We start from the raw sequence: 20,940 nt of genomic DNA on the forward strand, positions 1-20,940 counted from the left end.
ACTAAGGAGAAAGCAAATTAGACCTTTTCATTCAATTTTGGTGTTTTTTTTCATTGCTGTGCATCCTTAACTTGCTAAGGGAAGCAAAAGCAATGAGGTCATTTATGAATAGAAGAGTCTCAAAGGAAATAGGAGATAAAAAGAGAAAAGAATAAAAAGAAGTAAAAATTTTAAGTGCCTTACAGATATTATTAGCAACATTTAGAGATCTTAGGTATTTATGGTACTCATCTTTGCAGGGGATATGGATTTTCATCATACTTTAGTAAATATTTTCTGCAGATACTCTATTAATAACCTAAATAGCACACATTTGAAACAAGAAAAGTTCTTTTTTTAAACCAGATCATACTGGCAGAACCTTATATAAATGTGCTTCAAAAGGAACGTATAGAAGACTAAATATTGCCTACATGCTGTTGTAATTTTCCTTACACTTCGGTTGGTTCATGCTCTCAATAATATACGATCTGCTTTTCTCTATCTCCTCTGAGGCAGAGTAGTAATACCGGGTCAGGGAAGTGCTGGGAGGAGAAGGGCAGGGTCCCTGGTTAGGGCTCCACCCCCAGCCTGTGCCCCTAGACCTAGGTGAGGACAAGCATTTCTGTTTTTGTGCCCAAATGTTGCATTTCCCAAGACCACCCTGGCTTGCCACAACCCCATCCTGTGCCTGTAAAATCCCCCGAGACCCTAGCAGGAAGACAGCCAAGTGGCAGGACATCCAGAGGAACACACCGGTGGAAGAGCACACCAACAGGCACTGGCAGACGCTGGCAGGCCATCGACAGGAAGAACGATGTGGAGTTTGGCCAGAAGGAAGTTAAGAAAATAACTCCACTTACAACAGTGCCCCCAAAATACATGGGAATAAACTACACAAACGAGGTGAAAGACTTGTATACTGAAAACTGCAAAATGGTGCTGAAGAAAATTAAAGAAGCCACAAAGAAATGGAAATAAATCCCGTGTTCATGGCTTGGAAGACTTAATATTGTTAAGATGCTCATACTACCTAAAGTGATCTATACATTCAATGCAATCCCTATCAAAATCCCAATGATATCTTTTTCAAAAATAGAAAAGTTCATCCTAAAATTCATATGGAAATTCAAGGAACCCTGAATAGCCAATATAATTGTGAAAAGAAACCAAGTTAGAGGTCTGACACTTTTTGATTTCCAAACTTACTACAAAGCTACAGTAATCAAGACAGTGTGGGCTGGGCATATTGGCTCATGCCTATAATCTCAGCACTTTGGGAGACTGAGGCAGGCAGCTTGCTTGAGCCCAGGAGCTCAACACCAGCCTGGGAAACATAGTGAGATCCTGTCGCTACAAAACATAAAAAACATTTGCTGTGGGTGGTGGTGTTAGATGCCTGTAGTTCCAGCTACTCGGGAGGTCGAGGCGGGAGGATGACTTGAGCCCAGGAGGTCAAGGCTGCAGTGAGCTATGACTGAACCACTGTACTCCAGCCTGGGTGATAGAGTGAGACCCTGTCTCAAAAACAACAAAAACAAAACAAAAAACCAGTGTGGTACTAGCATAAAGACTAACACACAGGCCAGTGGAATAGACTAGGAATAAACCCTTGCATATATGTCAGATGATTATCAAGAATGGTGCCGAGACTGTTCAGTGCAGAAAAGACAGTCTTCTCAATAAACTGTGTTGGGAAAACTAGACATCCACTTGCAACAGAATGAAGTTAGACCCTTACCTTATACTATGCACAAAAATGAACTCAAAGTAGATTAAAGACCTAAACATAAGAGCTAAAACTATAAAACTCTTAAAAGGAAACACACGAAAAAGACTTCATAACATTGTATTTGGCAATGATTTATTGTATATGATACCAAAAGCACAGGCAACAGAATAAGAAATTAATAAATTGGACTTTATAAAAATTAAAAACTTTGCGCATCAAAGGACACTATCAACAGAATGAAAAGGCAAGTTTTACATCAGATAAGGGATTAATATCCAGAATATATTAAAAATTCCTATAACTAAACAATAGAAAAGACAAACATCTCAATTAAAAAATGGACAAAGGACTTGAATAGACATTTCCCCAAAGAAGTTACACAGATAGCCAATAAGCACGTGAAAAGATGTTCAACATCATCAATCACCAGTGAAATGCAGATCAAAACCACAGTGAAATACCACTGCACACCCAATAGGATGGCTATTATCAAAACAAAACAACCAGATAATAGTAAGCATTGGCTAGGATGTGGAGAAACTGGAACCTTTATGCACTACTGGTGGGAATGGAAAATGGTGTAGCCATTATGTTAAAGAGTACGGTGGTTCCTCAAAAAATTTAAAATCAAATTATCATATGATCCAGCAATTTCACTTATAGGCATACACGCCAAAGAATTGAAAGCAGGGACTCGAAGGGTATTTGTACATTCATGTTCCTGGCAGCATTAGTCACAATAGCCAAATGGTGGAAGCAACCCAAATGTCCATTAATGGATGAATGGATAAACAATGTGTGTATATACATGCAACGGAATATTAATGAGCCTTAAAACAGAATTTCCAGAAGGGAAATTCCGACACTACAACATGCTAAGTGAAATAAACCAGACATAGAAAAACATAATTCCACTTATATGAGACACGCAGAGTAGTTAAACTCACAGAGACAGAAAACAGAATAGCAGTTGCCAGGGTCTGGGAGGAGGGAAGAATAGGCAGCTATTGTTTAATGGGTACAGAGTTTCAGTTTGGGAAGATGAAAAAAGTTCTGGAGGTGGATGATGGTAGTGGGTGAACAACAATACGAATGCAGTTAATGCCACTGAACTGCACACTTAAAAATGACTAACATGGTGAATTTTATGTTTATGTGTGTGTTATGTATATTTTACCACAATAAAAAAATATTAACTGCAAAAGTGTTTTGGGGAGATATGATAGTTGCAGGAAAACGGTAGAGCTGTAAAAATGCTTTAAAATAATGCACATTTAAGCTTAGGAGAGGCACAGTGGCTCACACCTATAATCCCAGTACTTTGAGAGGCTGAGGCAGGAGGATTGCTTGAGCCCAGGAGTTCAAGACCAGCCATGGCAACATGGCAAGAACCTGTCTCTACAAAAAATTTAAAAAAATTAGCCAGGCATGGTGGTACATGCCTGTAGTCCCAGCTACTTGGGGGGCTGAGGCAGGAGGATTACTTGAGCCCAGGTGTCAAAGCTGCAGTAAGTCATGAAGGCACCACTACACTCCAGCCTGGGCAACAGAGTGAGACACTGTCTCAAAAATAAATGAAAGTAAAATAAACTTAGGAGAAAATGAGATATTGCAGAATTTCTCACTTTTGGCAAAATTCACAAAATTGAATGCCATTTGGATTATTTTGTACCAATATTCCATGGCTGATTGATTCAAAATTTAGACATACATGGATTTAGCCAATTATCCATTATAATTTTGGAACTCAACTTTTGCATTCATGCTTTGTCTGGAAGCAAAGCGGCCAGGCCTGAAAAAACTTTGTAACAATCAGCAAGCAAATAAAAATTTGTTACTCAACAATAAGGATCTGTTCTTCTTCCCCTCTCTATTCCACAAAGTGTTAAAAGTCTTAGACCAGGAGCAGTTGCCTGATCACAAAAGAAATAAGTAATTTGTAGCAGGTGGTTCTAATTGTGCCCATCAAACCTGTCATTCCATTGTGCAGAAGAGTGGAAAATCAGTTAGCAACTACAAGCTTGGGTACTGAAGAGTGACAGGAGTGTCTTAAACAGGAAATCAGTAATGGAAGAAAATGATTACCATAGCCGCTAGTGGACACCCCTGGATCTGAGAGACTTTCCATCTACTGCCCAACCTTCTCAGACAAAAGATGCTGTTTGCAAAAATTCCAACGTGTATGGTGAATCAAAAGCAGTACAGTGTGGACCCTTGTTTCTTCCCTGATGGAGTCTGAATGATTAAAAACCAAGAGCACTGGCCCTTCCTTTCTTCAACTCATGAGTCCTATGTTGGAGCTGCTGCTTTGAATGTAGACATGTTTTGGGGGTAGCATAAGTATATGTTAACTGACTTGGACAGATGACACATCCTGCTCATCTGTACTCCCTCAGGGCTTGGCAGGTGACCAGGCAGCACGCCAGCACAGGGCAATCTGGACAGGCCTAGGAGGCCAAGACTGGGATAAAAACAAACTTCTCTATGCCATAGTTCTGCTTTAGAGTTGGACCAGGCATGAGCGCTGGCTACTGAATACAGTTTACCAGAGAAAACATTTAAAGTATTCACAACATAGTCTTGTATACAGTTTTGGGGAAAATGAAACAGATTTTTTTTCCCAGATACTTTATGTCATTTGTATGGGGTCCCCAAAGGGTTCATGGAATATGAAGCAGTTGTTCTAACAGATTTCTGCCTTAGCTTGGGTCACTTTGGCACTGTGGGTTATCTGTAATGTCACTGTGAGTTTATCCATTTACTGTGCTATTCTACCTTCTTCACTTATTTCTTGTGTCTATGTTCGATCTCTTCAGCTGCTGGGTTTCAGAAAGCACTGGACAATAATAGCATGCCTTTTATTTCTTGTGTATAGCATGTCAGTGTTTAATATGGGGCCTCTCACAAAATAGGTATTCAAAAAAATTTTTCTAATAAACTCTTGGCTATTAATTTTTTGTGTGGTCAGATAACATATGAAAAATAATTAACACAGTCCCAGGTATGTGACAGGCACTCAATGAACATTAAACAAAAAAATAAAGAATAAGACGTAAAAAACAGGTGAAACAATTAGACTTATTTTCTTTGGTAAAAAACATAATTAAATTGTAATTAACAAAAGAGCATATAGCTTCATTGTTCAGGCTCCTGTAAAGTCCAATGTTGACTCACTGACTGGGGGACTTCCAACCCAGGGTGCTCTTGGAACCTTTCGGGTGAGTTAACAAATTGATAAAGGCTTTCTTTTGCCTGTTAGCCAAACCTGGGAGGAGAAAGGTAGAACTAAAAACAGTGCTGAGATACATCAAAGGTAGTGCTATATTTTGACGGGAGGATCTCCTGAAAGTAAAATATTTCGCCAGGTGACTTAGTCTGCCAAATGCTATCAATCCATTCGTGTGTGTGTGTGTGTGTGTGTGTGTGTGTGTGTGTTTGTGTGTGTGTATGCATTCCTGTGCATTGTTTGGAACAGAAGCTGGGTAAGAAGGCAAGAAAGTAAGAGGGTAAGAGGAGGAAGGACATACTGGCAGCTTTGGATTTTGACTTCCAATGTGGGAGGAGCAGAGAAATCATATAGGAATTCCTCTACAAATTAGGCTTACATGGGAAGGGTCTCTAGGTAAAACCAGTTGTCCTATTTGCTGGTATTCAGTGAATATTTTTAAAGGCAATGGCCCAGGTAAATATGCAAGTGACTTGCTTTGCAGGTGTAGTTTTCTGTGGCACCACTGGAGTTCTACCCCGCTTCTGTCTTCCCCAGGAGGAGTGGGTTTCCCAGGTGTTCCAGCCCCCACTGTCCTCCTGGCATCGATAGTGAAATGAGGTCACCTTTGCTCTTGGTACTTTTATCCCCTACAGGTATTATGCATGGGTACCATGGGGCAGATTGTATGGAGTGTAAAAAGGGCACAGATTCTGTGCCAGCATCAGGAAGGCATATGTGCACAGAGAAGTCTCAATCTAAATAAAATAGATGGAAGAAGTGATGGTGAAGGATTTGAATATCCTCCACATTTTATAGCTTTTCTGCTAAAAACACCCCCATACAACTCACATACATTACATTAAAAAAATACTTGTTAAATAATGTGTTTTGGCTGGGTGCGGTGGCTCATACCTGTAATCCTGGCACTTTGGGAGGCTGAGGCAGGTGGATCACTTGAGGTCAGGAGTTCAGACCAGCCTGGCCAACATGGTGAAACCCCGTCTCTACTAAAAATACAAAAATTACCAGGGCGTGGTGCCAGGTGCCTGTAATCCCAGCTACTCATGGGGATGAGGCAAGATAATTGCTTGAACCTGGGAGGTGGAGGTTGCAGTGAGCTGAGATTGCACCACTGCGCTCCAGCCTGGGCAACAGAGCAAGATTCTGTCTCAAAAAAATGAAATAAAATAAAATAAAAAATAAATAATGTGTTTCATTTCCCGTATAAGCAGTTAGAAGATAAAATCTAAAAACATCTGAATATATTAGAAAAGCTGGATAATTAATAAATCTTTATGGATAGTAAAGGTCACCTTAAATTTTACTATTTATTACTCAAAAATCAATTCTGGAATAACATAGTATAATTTAAATTCATCTCAATAAATAACTTAAATAATTTAGTACTTTGATGTCTAGCACGATTTAGATTTTGACCAGTTATGATTGTAGCTAGATTTTATCATTCCAAGAGCCCTCATGTGAAAGCCATCTTGTTTCTGTTAAAAAAAGTTTAATTTACCTGTTTGTAATGGTTACAAGTGCAGGAGGACAGTAATAACCACTGGAAGCTTGGTCAAAGCTTCGAAGGACTGTGTCAATTTTGTAACAGAATCCACCATGTCTCTCCCATCCCTTAAAAAGAATAAAAGGGAAATTAAGGACACAATCTGATTTAGTTAAATACCAAGAGATATTTTTGCACACTCTTCTACCACCTACATAACTTTCTTCTCTTACTCCTTTAAAACTCCTTGAATTTTTGTCTTGATATTTTTCTATTTATTCTATCTGGTAATGCCATTAACTACACCCACTTCTACATTTATTTAATTTATTATCTTAAAACCTAAAATTTTTAATTAACTTAAAATGTAAAACCTTAAAAGTAAATGAAAATAAAGGGCATTCATTCAAGATCTCTACCTCTCTCTTTCTCTCTCTCTTTCTCTCTCTCTCTCTCTCTCTCTCTGTGTGTGTGTCTCTCTCTCTCTCTCTCTGACTTCCAGAATTTCATATAAATGGCCACGACAGGAGGGTAGAAATTAAGTGGTGGCTCTAGGGTCAGGATGCATGGGTTTGAATTCTGGCTCCACTACTGTGCAACCTTGTTTAATATCTTAGTTTTTTCATCTATACAATGAGAATAATAATAGTAGTTATGGGGCTGTTCTGAGAATCAGAGAAGGACAATGCAGATAGAGATTTTAGAATTGAACAGAGGGGAAAGAGAACATGAACAAAGAGAATATATGTATCTAGATAATATTAGAGATTTTTTTCAACTTTCATATTGATTATTTCATGTTATCCCTCTGAGATTCATTGAGATTAGGGACTTGGATAAAGTCAAACTAGTGGATCAGCTGGGCCTGAAACCCAATTCTGGAACAGTCCAGGATGGTCTTGTTTGGAGCATAATGCTTCCAAATAGAGAATGGCCAATATATGTATTTTTTCTTTTTCTTTTTTTTTTTTTGTAAAGATTATTCCTAAATTAACTGGCTGGCCTTTTAGAGGGGAAGGAAGTAAGCTCTGGCACTCAGACAAAAATGACAAACACGTAGGTCTATGTTTTAGCCCTGGGAACAATGAAGGGTGGCTCTTTCTTTGAAATCATGCAGTACAGTCTATGGCCACACCACCCTGAATGTGCCTGATCTCATCTGAAATCACACAGTATGGTAAGACATACATTCATTAGTCCTCTATATTTAAACTGAGCTATTTTAGTTCCTTTTTCCCCAATATTATTAAATCATATCATTTTTATCTATTTTAATTTATTCACTAGTTTTAAAACACTCTTCATTTTATGCTATACCAATTCTTGCCAGCTTTTGATCAGTTATAAAATGATTTCTCATAGATTTCTTGGAAGAGATGTTGGTCTTGCAGTAAATTAAAGAAAACTTTAATTTAGAAATCAGCTGTGTTAGTTCAAACACTAACTAACAAACATTAACTGAAGTAGGAAGCACAGGAGCTCCCACATCCAGTCATCTAGGATCTGCTCTGAACTCACTCCCTTTCACTTCGATTCCCAATCTTCTCTCTGTGAGTAACTGACAGCTCCATACAGCTCCTTCTTGCATCCCTCCAGGGTAGGGGCAGGGATATTAGACTGCCCCTGTACTTGGAAGGATAGGGAGAGGGAGGCTGGCAATTTGACCTTTCTGATAATGTATTTCTTCTTCATTAGCAGTTTTTAGATCATAAGCTGCTTAGCAAAACAAACAAACAAACAAATCCAATAACTGAACAGGCTCAAGGAAAGGGAGGGAAAAAAAGATCTGGCATAGAATAATCAGAAACACAGACTTGTTACTTCAAGGCTTTGTCCTTGAAGTATTGTCCGCATAATGAATGTGGGAAGGATAACTGAGTATATCAGTTAACCCTTTGTATACTAGGTGCCATTTCATTTTTAAATGAAAGGATGGTGGTGACAAGACTGAAGGAATTGCTCATATTGTCCAATCCCAAAAAAGTGACTCAGAAGGAAAAACAAATCACTTTTTTTTGCTTTGAAATTATCAAGATTGATTTTACAAATTGATTTTTCAAGTGCCGACTGTTTAGAGAATTGCATTGAAGCAACTTTCTAAAAAAGAGAAAACTTTCAAAACCATATTCATACACTGATGCATAATAAAATTAATGGAAATTTTCTCACAAAGCTAGAGAATTGGCTATGAACTCAGAAACTTTAAATACTGGTAATGCTGGCTGGAAAAGGGAAGCCATGAACAAAAGTTTGAATAGAACATCAGTTCTGTATCTGCAGTGTAAAAATTAATTGTCCTTTCAACAAAAATAAAACACGTTGAGTTTCCCAGAAAGCCACAGTAAGACAAATCCCCCCACCCTCACCCCTGCCCCGTCTTCAATATTTCATATCAGGTAGAGATTAATCAGAGATCAGCTATAACTAATTCAGAAATTGTAATCATTAGATAAAATGGTGACATGTCAGCTATGGCACATCTATTATCCAACTAGAGTATGAAGTTCACATGTTTACACATTGATTAATGAATAAAAGGAAGATTCTAAGGGGATGGGTCATTGTTCAATTGCAATACAAATAATTGGATTAGAAGAGAAAATAATTAAAGCATAGTTGCATAAAAACCTGGTCTGGAAAACTGTTGAGACTGATAAAGCATAGTTCACTCTGACTCAGAGGAACACAATTGTTTTCTGACATCTCACTTGAAAACTAGGAAAACCATAGGTCAGGCACAGTGGCTCAAGCCTGTAATCCCGGTACTTTGGGAGGTTGAGGCAGAAGATCACTTGAGGTCAGGAGTTCGAGACCAGTCTGGCCAACGTGGCAAAATCCCGTCTCTACTAAAAATACAAAAATTAGCCAGGCGTAGTGGCGCACGGCTGTAATCTCAGCTACTTGGGAGGCTGAGGCACGCGAATTGCTTGAGCCTGGGAGGTGGAGGTTGCAGTGAGCTGAGATTGTGCCACTGCACTCCAGCCTGGGTGACAAAGCAAGACTCTGTCTCAAAAAAAAAAAAAAAAAAAAAAAAAAAAACAAAGAAAAGAAAGAAAGAAAGAATAGGAAAACCAAGTGTGAGACAGGGCATCACACATCACAGGATAGTCACTGTACAGATGCTGTATCAGGACCATTTAGATTTTTAATCTCAAAAGAAAAGTAATCCTGTGTAGAAGATAGCAAGACAACGTTTCTCAGGACAGAAAAAAAAAGACGAAAGGAAAGAAGCGGGGGGGGCGAGGAGAGAGACAGAGAGAGGAAAGAGAGGAGAGAGAGAGAGGAGAAAGATAGAGAAATTCACTTCAAATTGATGGTGGAATTGATATTCTAGCTATGAAGTCCCTGTACCTAAATTGCAATGTTAACAGCACTTACCTCTTGACATCCTGATTCAGCATCAGAGAGGACATGGCCTGCTTTTTTACAAACGTAAAAAAGTGTTTCTTCACAATTTTTGACTTTCCAGTGTCCCTCCTACAGAGAAAAATGTTACAAGAGAATGAATACACTCTGTGCTGATGCCGATGGGCAACAGCAATTCTTATAAATAAAAATATGATGAATAATATGTTCCTGCATGGGATAATGTTTCAGGCAGCACCCTGCTTTGTCATGGAAAGGGTTGACACTTTGTCTAGGGAAAGGCCCCTCTCTCCAGCACGAGTTCCAAGGTGTGCAATCTGTAACTGGGTGGGCAGGAGCGAGGGAGCAACTATTAACAACTGGTGCTTCTTGATAGCTGCCATGTGCTAGGCTTAATGCAGGGTGATTTTCATATATTATCTCAATGTTCCAGTGAGGTAGGGATTATTATTCCCATTTTAAAGGTTACAGTTAGCATTTTACATGGTCCTAGAGTCAGTAAAAATTGGAGCTAGGATTGATACCAAGGTCAGCCTGGCTTTCCATTAAGCTGTTCTCAATTTTTCTATGAAAAGATGGGATAGAGCCATGGTTCTCAATCTTGAGTGTGCTCCAGAAGCACCTGGAGGGCTAACTGAAACCTAGATGACTGGGCTGCATGACCAGTGTCTCATTTGGTAGGTCTGGTGGGACTTGAGAATGGGCATACCTAACAAGTTTTCAGGTGATGTTAATGCTGCTGGTCTGGGGGTCACACTGTGAGAACCACTGGGATGAAGCCATCCTCCTGACCAAGTGAGAGTGCTGATGCCTCTCTTCAACCACTTCTAAGTGTTACATTAAATGCTTTGCTGCTTTCGTGTCTCTACCTGATGCTGGGGAAATTCCTGGAAGCTACCATGAAACACTCTAGGTAATATTGGCATAGCTGAAACTCACGTTCACCCTTCAATGATCCCTCCATCAGGAATTCGAACAGCACCACCCCACCTCCTCTTTATATGCTAGGCAGATACCTTCATGTCTTTCTCTAATCCTATTGAAGGCTACTCTCAGATCTTTAATTAATAATGGTATAATAACTGCTAACAGATTAAAATTTTATCCTCCCATAGGATTTTTTAATAACACAAATCAGAACCTTAGGCTAAAGTTACACAATTCAAATTCCAGGTGGTATTTCACACATCTAGAATTTCAGAGGAATGTGGAGCCCTTCCATGACCCTTAGAAAAATACAACGTCCAGGGCTGATACCTTCATCTGTAAGAGGAGCCCTGCATCGCTCCCCCATGGAGTCTTCCAGCAAACCATCCAGTTACAGGATAGTGTCAGGCATACTGTAGTTAAGAACTGTTAGATGAATGGAAGCACAAATGAATTGTTTCCTAGGCTCTCATATTCAAATTTGTGTCAACTGTGATTGGGAAACTTGTTAATTATAATAATTATATTCATACTGAGTTCTACTCCATGGAAATAAATGTTAATTTTTACACATCTATTTAAGGAGCTTCTGAGCTTCCAGAAAAGGGGCCATAAAATATTACACTTATGGCAGCATTGTCCCGACATATCCAATACTATTAATACCTATCCTCAATCTCTTAAAAAAAAAATCTCTGTCCAAATATTGGCTCCTGTTCTGTAAACTTGTAGAGCAACATACCCATGCCTGTCAATAAGAAATGATCACCTAAATTATATCAAAACTAATGAACCAATAAATCAGCAGATACTGTAGAATAAACTGTGGTGGGCCAGGCACGGTGGCCCATGCCAGTAATCTCACAACACTTTGGGAGGCCAAGGATGGTAGAGTCCAGGAGTTTGAGACCAGCATGGGCAACATGAAACCCCATCTCTACTAAAAATACAAAAATTAGCCAGGCGTGGTGGTGCAGGCCTGTAATCCCAGCTACTTGGGAGGCTGAGGCATGAGAATCTCTTGAATCCAGGAGGCGGAGATTGCAGTGAGCTGAGATTGCACCACTGCACTCCAGCCTGGGTGACAGAGTGAGACTCTGTCTCAAAAACAAACAAACAAACAAACGGAACAAACATTGTGGTGGATTTCAGCAGAGCTAGACCCAGGATAGACATTTAGAGGTATTGTTCCTCCTTCTTCATATGGGGCTGAGAGACACTGCCTTAGCATGTGTAATTGTTACTGCACTGTACAATTGTAATTGTCTGTGCTAGCATTAAAAGATGAAACCATGAAACATGTCACAAAAGTTAAGTGCTTAGAAATGCTTCCTGTTTTGCTGGCATAATTACTTTGTCAAGCCACATTAGTAACATTTAATAAACTGCCTCTTGGGACAACTTGACAGAGTATCCTGGTGGTTAGAAGAATAAGGACATCTACCAAATCCCAACAACCCCCTAAAACTCAGCCAGCATATTCAGCAGCTATCTTGATCAAAGAGATTAAGTCTGTTTTAGGCATAATAAACTGTTCAAATGGCTTGGGATTAAGCTAATTCTGTATAATCAGATGCTTTAGATAAATGAGAGACTAGAACATAGGGATGAATGTGATGTTCAGGCTACTGGGACCACTCCATCCACGTGAGGAAAAAAAGTAAGATTTGCCACTGATCCGCAATTTTCAAAGAGGTTACACATACTGTTTAAATCCTTTTATGTGAATAAGACAATGGAGCTTAAAAACCATCACTCTCCAGAGTAATCTTCCATCCCTCAGTTCTTCCTCTCATCTTCATCACAGCAGTCAATGGCACCACCATCCACCAAAACCGTGGTTGCTCAAGCCAAAAGCCGACCTCTCTCTCACCCCCACATCTAACTTAGCAACACCTTCTGTTCTCCAAAGCACACTTGGATCTGTCCACTTCTCTTCACAGTCACTACCCTAATTCAACTCTGGTGTAGCCTCCAAACTGGCTTTTCTGCTTCCATTTTATCCCTCTCCTAACCATTCTCTGTGTAGCAGCCACAGTTAATTATAAAATGTAAATCAGATCATGCCCTTTGTTTCCTTGAAGCACTTTATTGGTTCCTATACCACAGTGTAGAAACCTGGCATTTTAGAATTCCTACTGCCCATCTCTTATGACCTCCTCACCACTGGTCTCCTTTTTGATCATTCAACATGGCAAGTCTTGGTCTGCCTTTGGGCCTTTGCACTTGCTACCCTCTGCATGTTCTGCTTAGAATATTCTTCCCCCTTCTCTCTGAGAGTTTTTTTTTTTAAGTCCAAGCTTTAATATTAACTTTTCAGAAATGCTTTCTGTGGCTGTCCTGTCCTGCCCCAACCCAAGCTTTTCACTATCATGTCACATATTTCCTTGGAGCAATCATTACAACTATAATTACCATGTTTTTTCTGTGTGTACTTGTTTGCTCTCTAACATGGAAGGCCCATGAGGAACAGGGACTGCACCTGTCTTGGTCTCTGCCACAGCCCAAAGCTCCAACACAGGTGGCCTTTTCAGTACAAGACCAGCAAAGTGAGCACCGAACAAATGAATCAACTTACAGACTGCTCTGCTGAGACACACAGCTGGCTTCTATTTGGAAAAATTTGGGGCTCAAGTGTGTGCCAATTAGTAAAGATGACTGAAGAGTCATTAGACCATTCAAAGGAAACTGGAATTTTATTGCTGCTCAAACCAATCCATGTTTCTGATGCATTTTCTGTAAGAGATAAATGTAAATTACTTATGGGATCCTATTATTTGCAAACGAGATAACACCCTGGAGTTATTACCAAAATATACCACTTCACATGTGATTTCTTCTTTATTTCTTTGCATGATGAAATCTGTTTAAGTCTTGGTATAAAATGTCTGTTTAAACATTTTCCCTTCCCTGCTATGGTTTGAATGTTTGTCCCCCCCAAAATTCAGGTTGAAACTTAATCCCCAGTGTGGTAGTATTGAGAAGGAGGCCTCTAAGGGGTGAGTGGGTCATGAAGGCTCTGCCTTGATGAATGGATTAATGGGTTAATGGATTAACTAGTTCTCATGGGAATGGTACTGGTGGCTTTGTAAGAAGAGGAAGAGAGACGTGAGATAGCACACTCAGCCCCCTCTCCATGTGATGCCCTGTGCCACCATGGGACTCTGCAGAGAATCCCCACCAGCAAGGAGACCCTCTCCAGATGTGGCCCTTTGACCTTGAACTTCCCAGCCTCCATAACTGTAGGAAATAAATTCCTTTTATTTATAAATTACTCAGTTTCTTTGTATTCTATTATAATCAATAGAAAATGGACTAAGACATCCCCATAATATCCAGATCTGCTTGATACAGGCCTTATAAGTGAAGCAGAGTGTGAGCTAAAGCCAATGCAACAACAAAGCCTAAGCAAGTTGGATTCCTGGGGCTCTGGTTTCTGCTAGAACCATGTATGTACGTTAAGTAGATCTGAAAAGTCTGGTTTTGCTTCTGCCTAGAGAAAGGAAAAATAGGAAGGCCCATTGGCTTATGAAAAGGGCATGAAACAAACAAACTTTTAATGATAGTCTAGCTTAAAGATAGGAGTTTTTTTTTTCCCCAACAGATGTTGGTGAGGATGCAAAAAAAGGAACACTTATACACTATTGGTGGGAATGTAAATTAGTACAACATTTATGGAAAACAGTACGGGGATTACTCAAAGAACTAAAAATAGAACTACCATTCAATCCAGCAATCCCACTACTGTGTATATACCCAAAGGGAAAAAAATCATTATATCAAAAGACACCTGTACTCATATGTTTATCACAGCATTATTCACAATAGCAAAGATGGAATCATGTAAGTATCCATTAGAGGAGGGTTGGATAAAGAAAATATGGTATATATATATATACACACACATACACACACCATGGAATACTACTCAGCCATAGAAAAGAATGAAATCATATCTTTCGCACACAGGTAGCACTTGAGGTGATTCTGCTAAGTGAAATAACTCAATGTCAAATACTGCATGTTCTCACTTATAAGTGGGAGCTAAACAATGGGGACACATGGAGATACAGAGCAGGATAATAAACACTGGAGACTCCAAAAGGTGGCAGGGGTGAGGCTGAGGGTTGAAAAATCACCTGTTGGGTACAATGTTCACCATCTGGGTGATGGGGCCACTAAGAGGCCAGACTTCACCACTGCAATATATGCATGTAAGAAATACTCACTTGTACCTCTTAAACCTAATTTTTAAAGTATTTTTTTCCTTTTTCTTTTTTCTGCCATAGGAAAAAAGGAGCAAAACCTCTTAACGGCATTGAAATGGAGTTGCTGGAAAACTAATTAAAACTTGACAGCCTAGGTAGGAAAGGACCCTATGTGGCTGAAAGAGATGTGTAAGTGCCCTTGTTGAGATAAGCAGCCCACAGGGTTCTTTAATCCCAAATGCAAACGATTAGGAAAAATAACAGAGAAGGATGCATGTTTTTACTCCAAACTAAAACCTAACAATTGAAAAGGTCATCAAAGGAGATCCTGGAAATTTTTTTGTATTTTTAAAAACTGGAAAATGAAATAAATAATTTCAGTATTTTTCAGCATAAGTCTATGTCAAATACATGACACAGTGAAGAGCAGGCCAACTCTGATGGACTCAGGCTGTGTGGAAGCCAGGAGCCTAAAATTCCTATACATGGGGAACAGTCTGAACATCACCTCACCAAATAAATTACCCATGTTCACTGGCTAAAATTGTTTAAATCTAATTATTTGCCTAAGGGGTTCCCTTTATTATGTGGATTACATGCTAACAACACACTACTGCTATCTAGTGGCCATAAAGCTAAATTACAGGTTTAGGTTTTTCGTTAGAAGTTTTAGGAAATGAACTTTCCTACTTTACAAAAAAGTTAAAAATCATCTAATATATGCGGCATATATGAAGATGTTACAAAGTTTCTGAACATGTATTTTGTAAAAATCCAATATATTTGAACTCCTGAATAACATTTAGAAACTTTAAATATATGTGCAATGAATAACCACTTTTAAATAGCTTAAATTTCTTTTCAACTCTACTAATAAAAGTAGTTACTACATCATATTTTATGCCTCTTAAACCAAAGGCAGCTGGGACTCACCATCTCCAAGGAGGGTTACAAGAAACTCCACCTCTGCTAATGAGGTTATGTCTATTAATGCACTGTTATCAGCCTGACAAGAACGCAAAGCCTCATGCCAGGTCTTTTCTTCTTTCTGAAGTTTGTAGCAATTACGATTGTAGGGATTCCAGCCAGGCTCACAGTGGGTAGCATAATATTTCCATGCATCTTTTTCTTTTTAAACCAACAAAAAACAATGTCATTTTCCACAATTATTTTAACATTACTTATTACAGCTTATGTAAATTGCCATTAATATGATTACTTTAAAAATGTGAAAAACAGAAATATACAAAATGACATATATCATGGAATTCTAGATCTTCAGAGTTGAGAAGGGTCTAATCTATGATCTAGATTTAGATCTAGGATCAAATGAACCTCAGTATTTCATTTTCCGGATGAGCTAGTGAAGGCACAAAGAAGTAAGGAGAGGAGGGACGGCAGCAAGATGGCCGATAGAGACACCTGTGTCAGAGGCCTTTGAACAACAGCAACTCCATCTTGTTTAGGAGCTGGGTAAAATAAGGCTGAGACCTACTGAGCTGCATTTCCAGGAGGTCAGGCATTCTAAATTATGGGATGAGACAGAAAGTCTCATCAAGAAAGCTTGCTAATAAAACAACCTGCAGTAAAGGAGCTGGCCAAAACCCATCAAAACCAAGACGGTGAGGAAAGTGACCTCTGGTCATCCTCACTGCTCATTGTATGCTAATTACAATGTATTAGCATGCTAAAAGACACTCCCACCAGCGCCATGACAGTTTACAAGCCATGGCAACATCAAGAAGTTACCCTACATGGTCTAAAAGGGGGAGGAAACCTCAGTTCCAGAAATTGTATACCCCGTTCCCAGAAAACTCATGAATAATCTACCCCTTGTTTAGCATATAATCGAGAAAGAACTGTAAGTGTAATCAGCTGAGCAGCCCAAGCTGCTGCTCTGCCTATGGAGTAGCCATTCTTTATTCCTTTACTTTCCTAATAAACTTGCTTTCCTTTTATGGATTTGCCTCCAATTCTTTCTTGGGGTTTGGATCAGGACCCCTTTCTGGTAACACCTGGGATCTCGTCCCTGACACAGGAACAGCCAAAGCAACGAATAAATGACTACATCTTCACGAAGGCAGCTGAAGGAGCGTGCTGGAGCACATCAAGGGAGTAGCAGAAACAACATGGAGCACAGAAACCCTTGCCGCCCCCACCCCCACCATCTCCCCCAGCCCCTGTTATAAGCAGCTTAGAGCCAGGAGAGACTTCTCCCTGTAAGGAAAGGATGAGCAAGAGGACCCTAGCAGCCTCCAACACCACCAGGGTCACCTACAGTTCTTGCCACTGGGGACCCCTGCAGCCCTCACAGGCACTAAGCCCAGTTGAGGGGGCTGCCTGGAGTCTACAGGACTGTGCTTGCCTCAGAAAAAGTTCTGATGCTGCACCCTGTCTCTCTGTGGCCTATGGGTCTATTGCGCTGCACAATCTTGAAAAAAGAACCACTGCTAGAATGTCACGTTCTGCTCCAGTAGTGAGTAGCCACAGCACCCCTCCATCCTTGAGGCTTTGTAACCACTGCACCACTTCTACCTCGTGGCCCACCATCCCCATGCCAAGCTGCTGTGCGGCTCTCACTCTACCTGGTGTGGCCAAGTTGCCACGAGCTGCTCCATCTACCCTTCCTGGTTGTTGCTGTGCTGTGCCCCTCAGAGCCTAAGCTGGCTTATCACCCTGCCTCCAAATAAATGGTGCCTTGGCCTCCCAGAGCAGTCATGTTCCCCAGTGTGTGTGCTGAAGTGGCACCCTGCCTCCCAGGGAATCCCTACCCTGGCTGCCCAGAACAGTCACACCCCTGGCACCTGAGCTGAAGTGGCTCCCAAATCCAGGGGAAAAAGTGCTTTAGCTGCCCAAAGCATTCATACCCCCCCCAGCACCTAAGCTGAAGCAGCCCCATCTCATGGGGGAATGGGTGCCTTGGCTGAGCTGAGCAGCTGTGCCTTGTAGGGCTTGGCTGATGTGGTACCCTGCAGCCAAGGGAAACAGCATTGGCAAGGCTGGGACATCCTGCCCTCCAACACAAACAGCTGCTTTCCTGGAACTGGACTAGTCCCACAAAGCCTGAACTGCTGAGGCACCCCACCTTCCCAGGGAGGGGAGTCATCATTATGCTGCTCCTTGCCCCCCAGGAAACAAACCACAGGTATATGCCACCATTCCTGGGTCCTTGCTGCTACTGAATCTGACCTCACAGAGTCTGAGATACTGCTGTGTCCCACCATCCCAGGGTCCGGAGTCACCACTGCCTGGTGCTTCATCCCCTAGAGCTTGAGTTGCCACTGTGCCATACTGGTTCTGGTTCCCAAATTACAGCCGTGCCCTGTTCCCTGAAGCCAAACCTCCAGAGTACCCCTTCTTCCTTGGAGGTAAATATATAGTCAAATTCAGAATGTTCAAATACCGTAATGGTGGTCTGTAAATCATTTATATCTCTACTATGAAGATTAAAGTCAAACTTGTCAAAAATAGATTGGGCACAGTGGCTCATGGCTGTAATCCCAGCACTTTGGGAGGCTGAGGTGGGAGGATTACTTGAACCCAGGAAGTCAAGCTATGATCATGCCACCATATTCCAGCCTGGGCAACAGAGAAAGACCCCATCTCTAAAACATAAATAAATAAGTAAATAAATAAATAACCAAGATGGTAAAACATAACTATAGCTACAATAAATTAAGAAATGCACGATATTAAAAGATGTAAATAGCGACATAAAAATTTTAACTATTGGGGGTAGGGTAAAAATCTAGAGTGATTGTATGCAACTAAAGTTAAGCAGTTATCAGTGTAAAACAGTCCATTATAACTATGTTTTATGTAAGCCATATGATAACCACAAAGCAAAAAAAAAAAAAAACTATAGCAGATACACAACTGATAAAGAGAAAGGAATCGAAATTTAGCACCACACACACACACAAAATCACCAAATCACAAAGGTAAACAATAAGAGAGGAAGAAAGAAAGAAATAATCTATAAAACAAGCAGAAAAAAATGAACAAAATGGCAGTAGTAAGTCTTTACCTATCAATAATTACTCTGAATGCAAATGGATTAAATTATCTAATCTAAACACAGAATGGCTGAATGGATAAAAGGTTACTAGGAGTCAACGAGAGAAAATGAGCAGAGGTAGGAAAAAGGATACAAGTAGCAGATATGTAGGATGAACAAGTCTGAAGGTCTACTGTACAGCATGAGGACTATAGTTAATGTAGTGTATTCAGGATTTTTGATAAATGAGTAGATTATAATTGCTTTTGTCACAGTGGGGGAAATGGGTAACTAAGTGAGATGATGGATGTGTTAATTTGTTTCACTAAGATAATCATTTTACTATCTATATATGTATCCTATGACATCATGTTGTATATTTTGAACATACACAGTCAATTTTATTTTAAAAAATCGTAAAAAAGTAAAACAAACAACAACAACAAAACCAAAGAAGTAAAGAGACTTGACAAAGGACATACAATGAAAGCAGAGTATTGGGGCTAGATATAAAATTTAACAGAGCTGTTCATTTTTGAAACCTTTTTACATTTAAAAGAAGTATTATGGAATACAATTTAAATGGTATTCCAAGGATTTTATACATAGTATGTGGGTGAGGTAGATATTTATCCCCAGCTGAAAAGAGCCTAAAACTCTGATGACTTCCTTTAAAATGGGGATGACAAATAGGTTTCACTTTGAAAATAAGTCTTGAGTGTCCGCAGTGTTGCTCTGGGCTGATATGGACTCCAGATGGGGCTTTCAGGAACACAGTGCCATGATGTTTTGGACATTGGAGGGCAGTGGTGATGCACATGCTTATTTTGGCTTTCCTTTCTCACGAGACTGTCCCCAATCTGATGATGGCATTTTTACCTTATTTTATTAACCACAACGAGGTGCTTCCATTAAGAACGAATTTAGTTAAACTAAATATGATTTCACTGCTATTTGGGAAACAAAACATTCTTTTAAAATTGTTTCTAGGACTCTGACAGCAATTAGAATCATGGCCAAAGAGTGTTAGAACTTTATATATCATTGACCCCAATGGTTTTCAGCCTAAAAAAGCACTCATGAAATCCTTTTTGAACTTGGAATTTTAGGCTGCGCGTGGTGGCTCACGCCTGTAATCTCAGCACTTTGGGAGGCTGAGGTGGGTGGATCGCCTCAGGTCAGGAGTTCGAGACCAGCCTGGCCAACATGGTGAAACCCCGTCTCTACTAAAAATACAAAAATTAGCCGGGCATGGTGGCAGGCGCCTGTAATCCCAGCTACTCAAGAGGCTGAGGCAGAATTGCTTGAACCCGGGAGGCGGAGGTTGCAGTGAGCCAAGATCGCGCCATTGCACTCCAGCCTGGGCCACAAAAGCAAGACTTCAATCAATCCGCAGAAGAATGTGTTGAACTTGAAGCAAAGCAAATAATCCAAACAAGCTAACTTAACTACTCCCATTTCTGGTCTTCTGACCTCGATTAGCAGATCAGAAGGATAAATATAACAGAAGGAAAGAAGGGTGGCAGGAGGGAATGCAAGATGGCATAAGAAAGAGAAAGAAAAAATGAAAAGAGAAGGAACGGAGAAAGGAATATGAAAGAAGGAAGAGAGGGAGGGAAAAGGACAATAACAGGTGGTAGCAATTTCAGCAAATTCCTGAAATAATGGAAAAATCTCAACATAAAAAAAATGACAAGATGCTGCTTCTTTCTCCAGCTTGTACCCCATATTCTACAAAACTTCTAGGCGTAGCTATTTAAAGGAAAATGAAAGTTAAAACCCAATTCTAAGAGACAATATTTAAAAATGATAATTCAGCTTATTATTTTAAATCTAGAGTTTTTTTCTAATTATTTTTGTAATGATTCTTTAAAAAATTGTTATACTTTTACCTCTACATTTGGAGTTAAGACATTAATTCTCAGAGAAACTAAAAAGAGGTTAAAGACCTGAAAAACAGAAATAATTGGACTTCTGGTACTAGACTGTGATTAGATATTATTTAAGTATTAACTC

The 20,940-nt window shown here is 39.9% G+C and overlaps 1 protein-coding gene across 5 annotated transcripts in view; it reads right to left on the minus strand.

Moving 5' to 3' along the window:
• PLA2R1 (phospholipase A2 receptor 1) overlaps positions 1 to 20,940 on the minus strand; it is a 127,502-nt gene that overhangs the window by 71,703 nt on the left and 34,859 nt on the right. For all 5 annotated transcript variants that reach the window (XM_054477948.2, XM_063647563.1, XM_063647564.1 and 2 more), the window contains exons 7-10: positions 15,861 to 16,055; positions 13,298 to 13,455; positions 9,805 to 9,903; positions 6,442 to 6,554 (exon numbers count right to left, since the gene is read on the minus strand). In XM_054477948.2, coding sequence (XP_054333923.2) covers positions 6,442 to 6,554; positions 9,805 to 9,903; positions 13,298 to 13,455; positions 15,861 to 16,055 — 565 coding nt within the window. The remainder of the gene's footprint in view (positions 1 to 6,441; positions 6,555 to 9,804; positions 9,904 to 13,297; positions 13,456 to 15,860; positions 16,056 to 20,940) is intronic.

Source organism: Pongo pygmaeus, chromosome 11 (genome assembly GCF_028885625.2).
Source record: "Pongo pygmaeus isolate AG05252 chromosome 11, NHGRI_mPonPyg2-v2.0_pri, whole genome shotgun sequence".
Taxonomy (NCBI): Eukaryota; Metazoa; Chordata; class Mammalia; order Primates; family Hominidae; genus Pongo; species Pongo pygmaeus.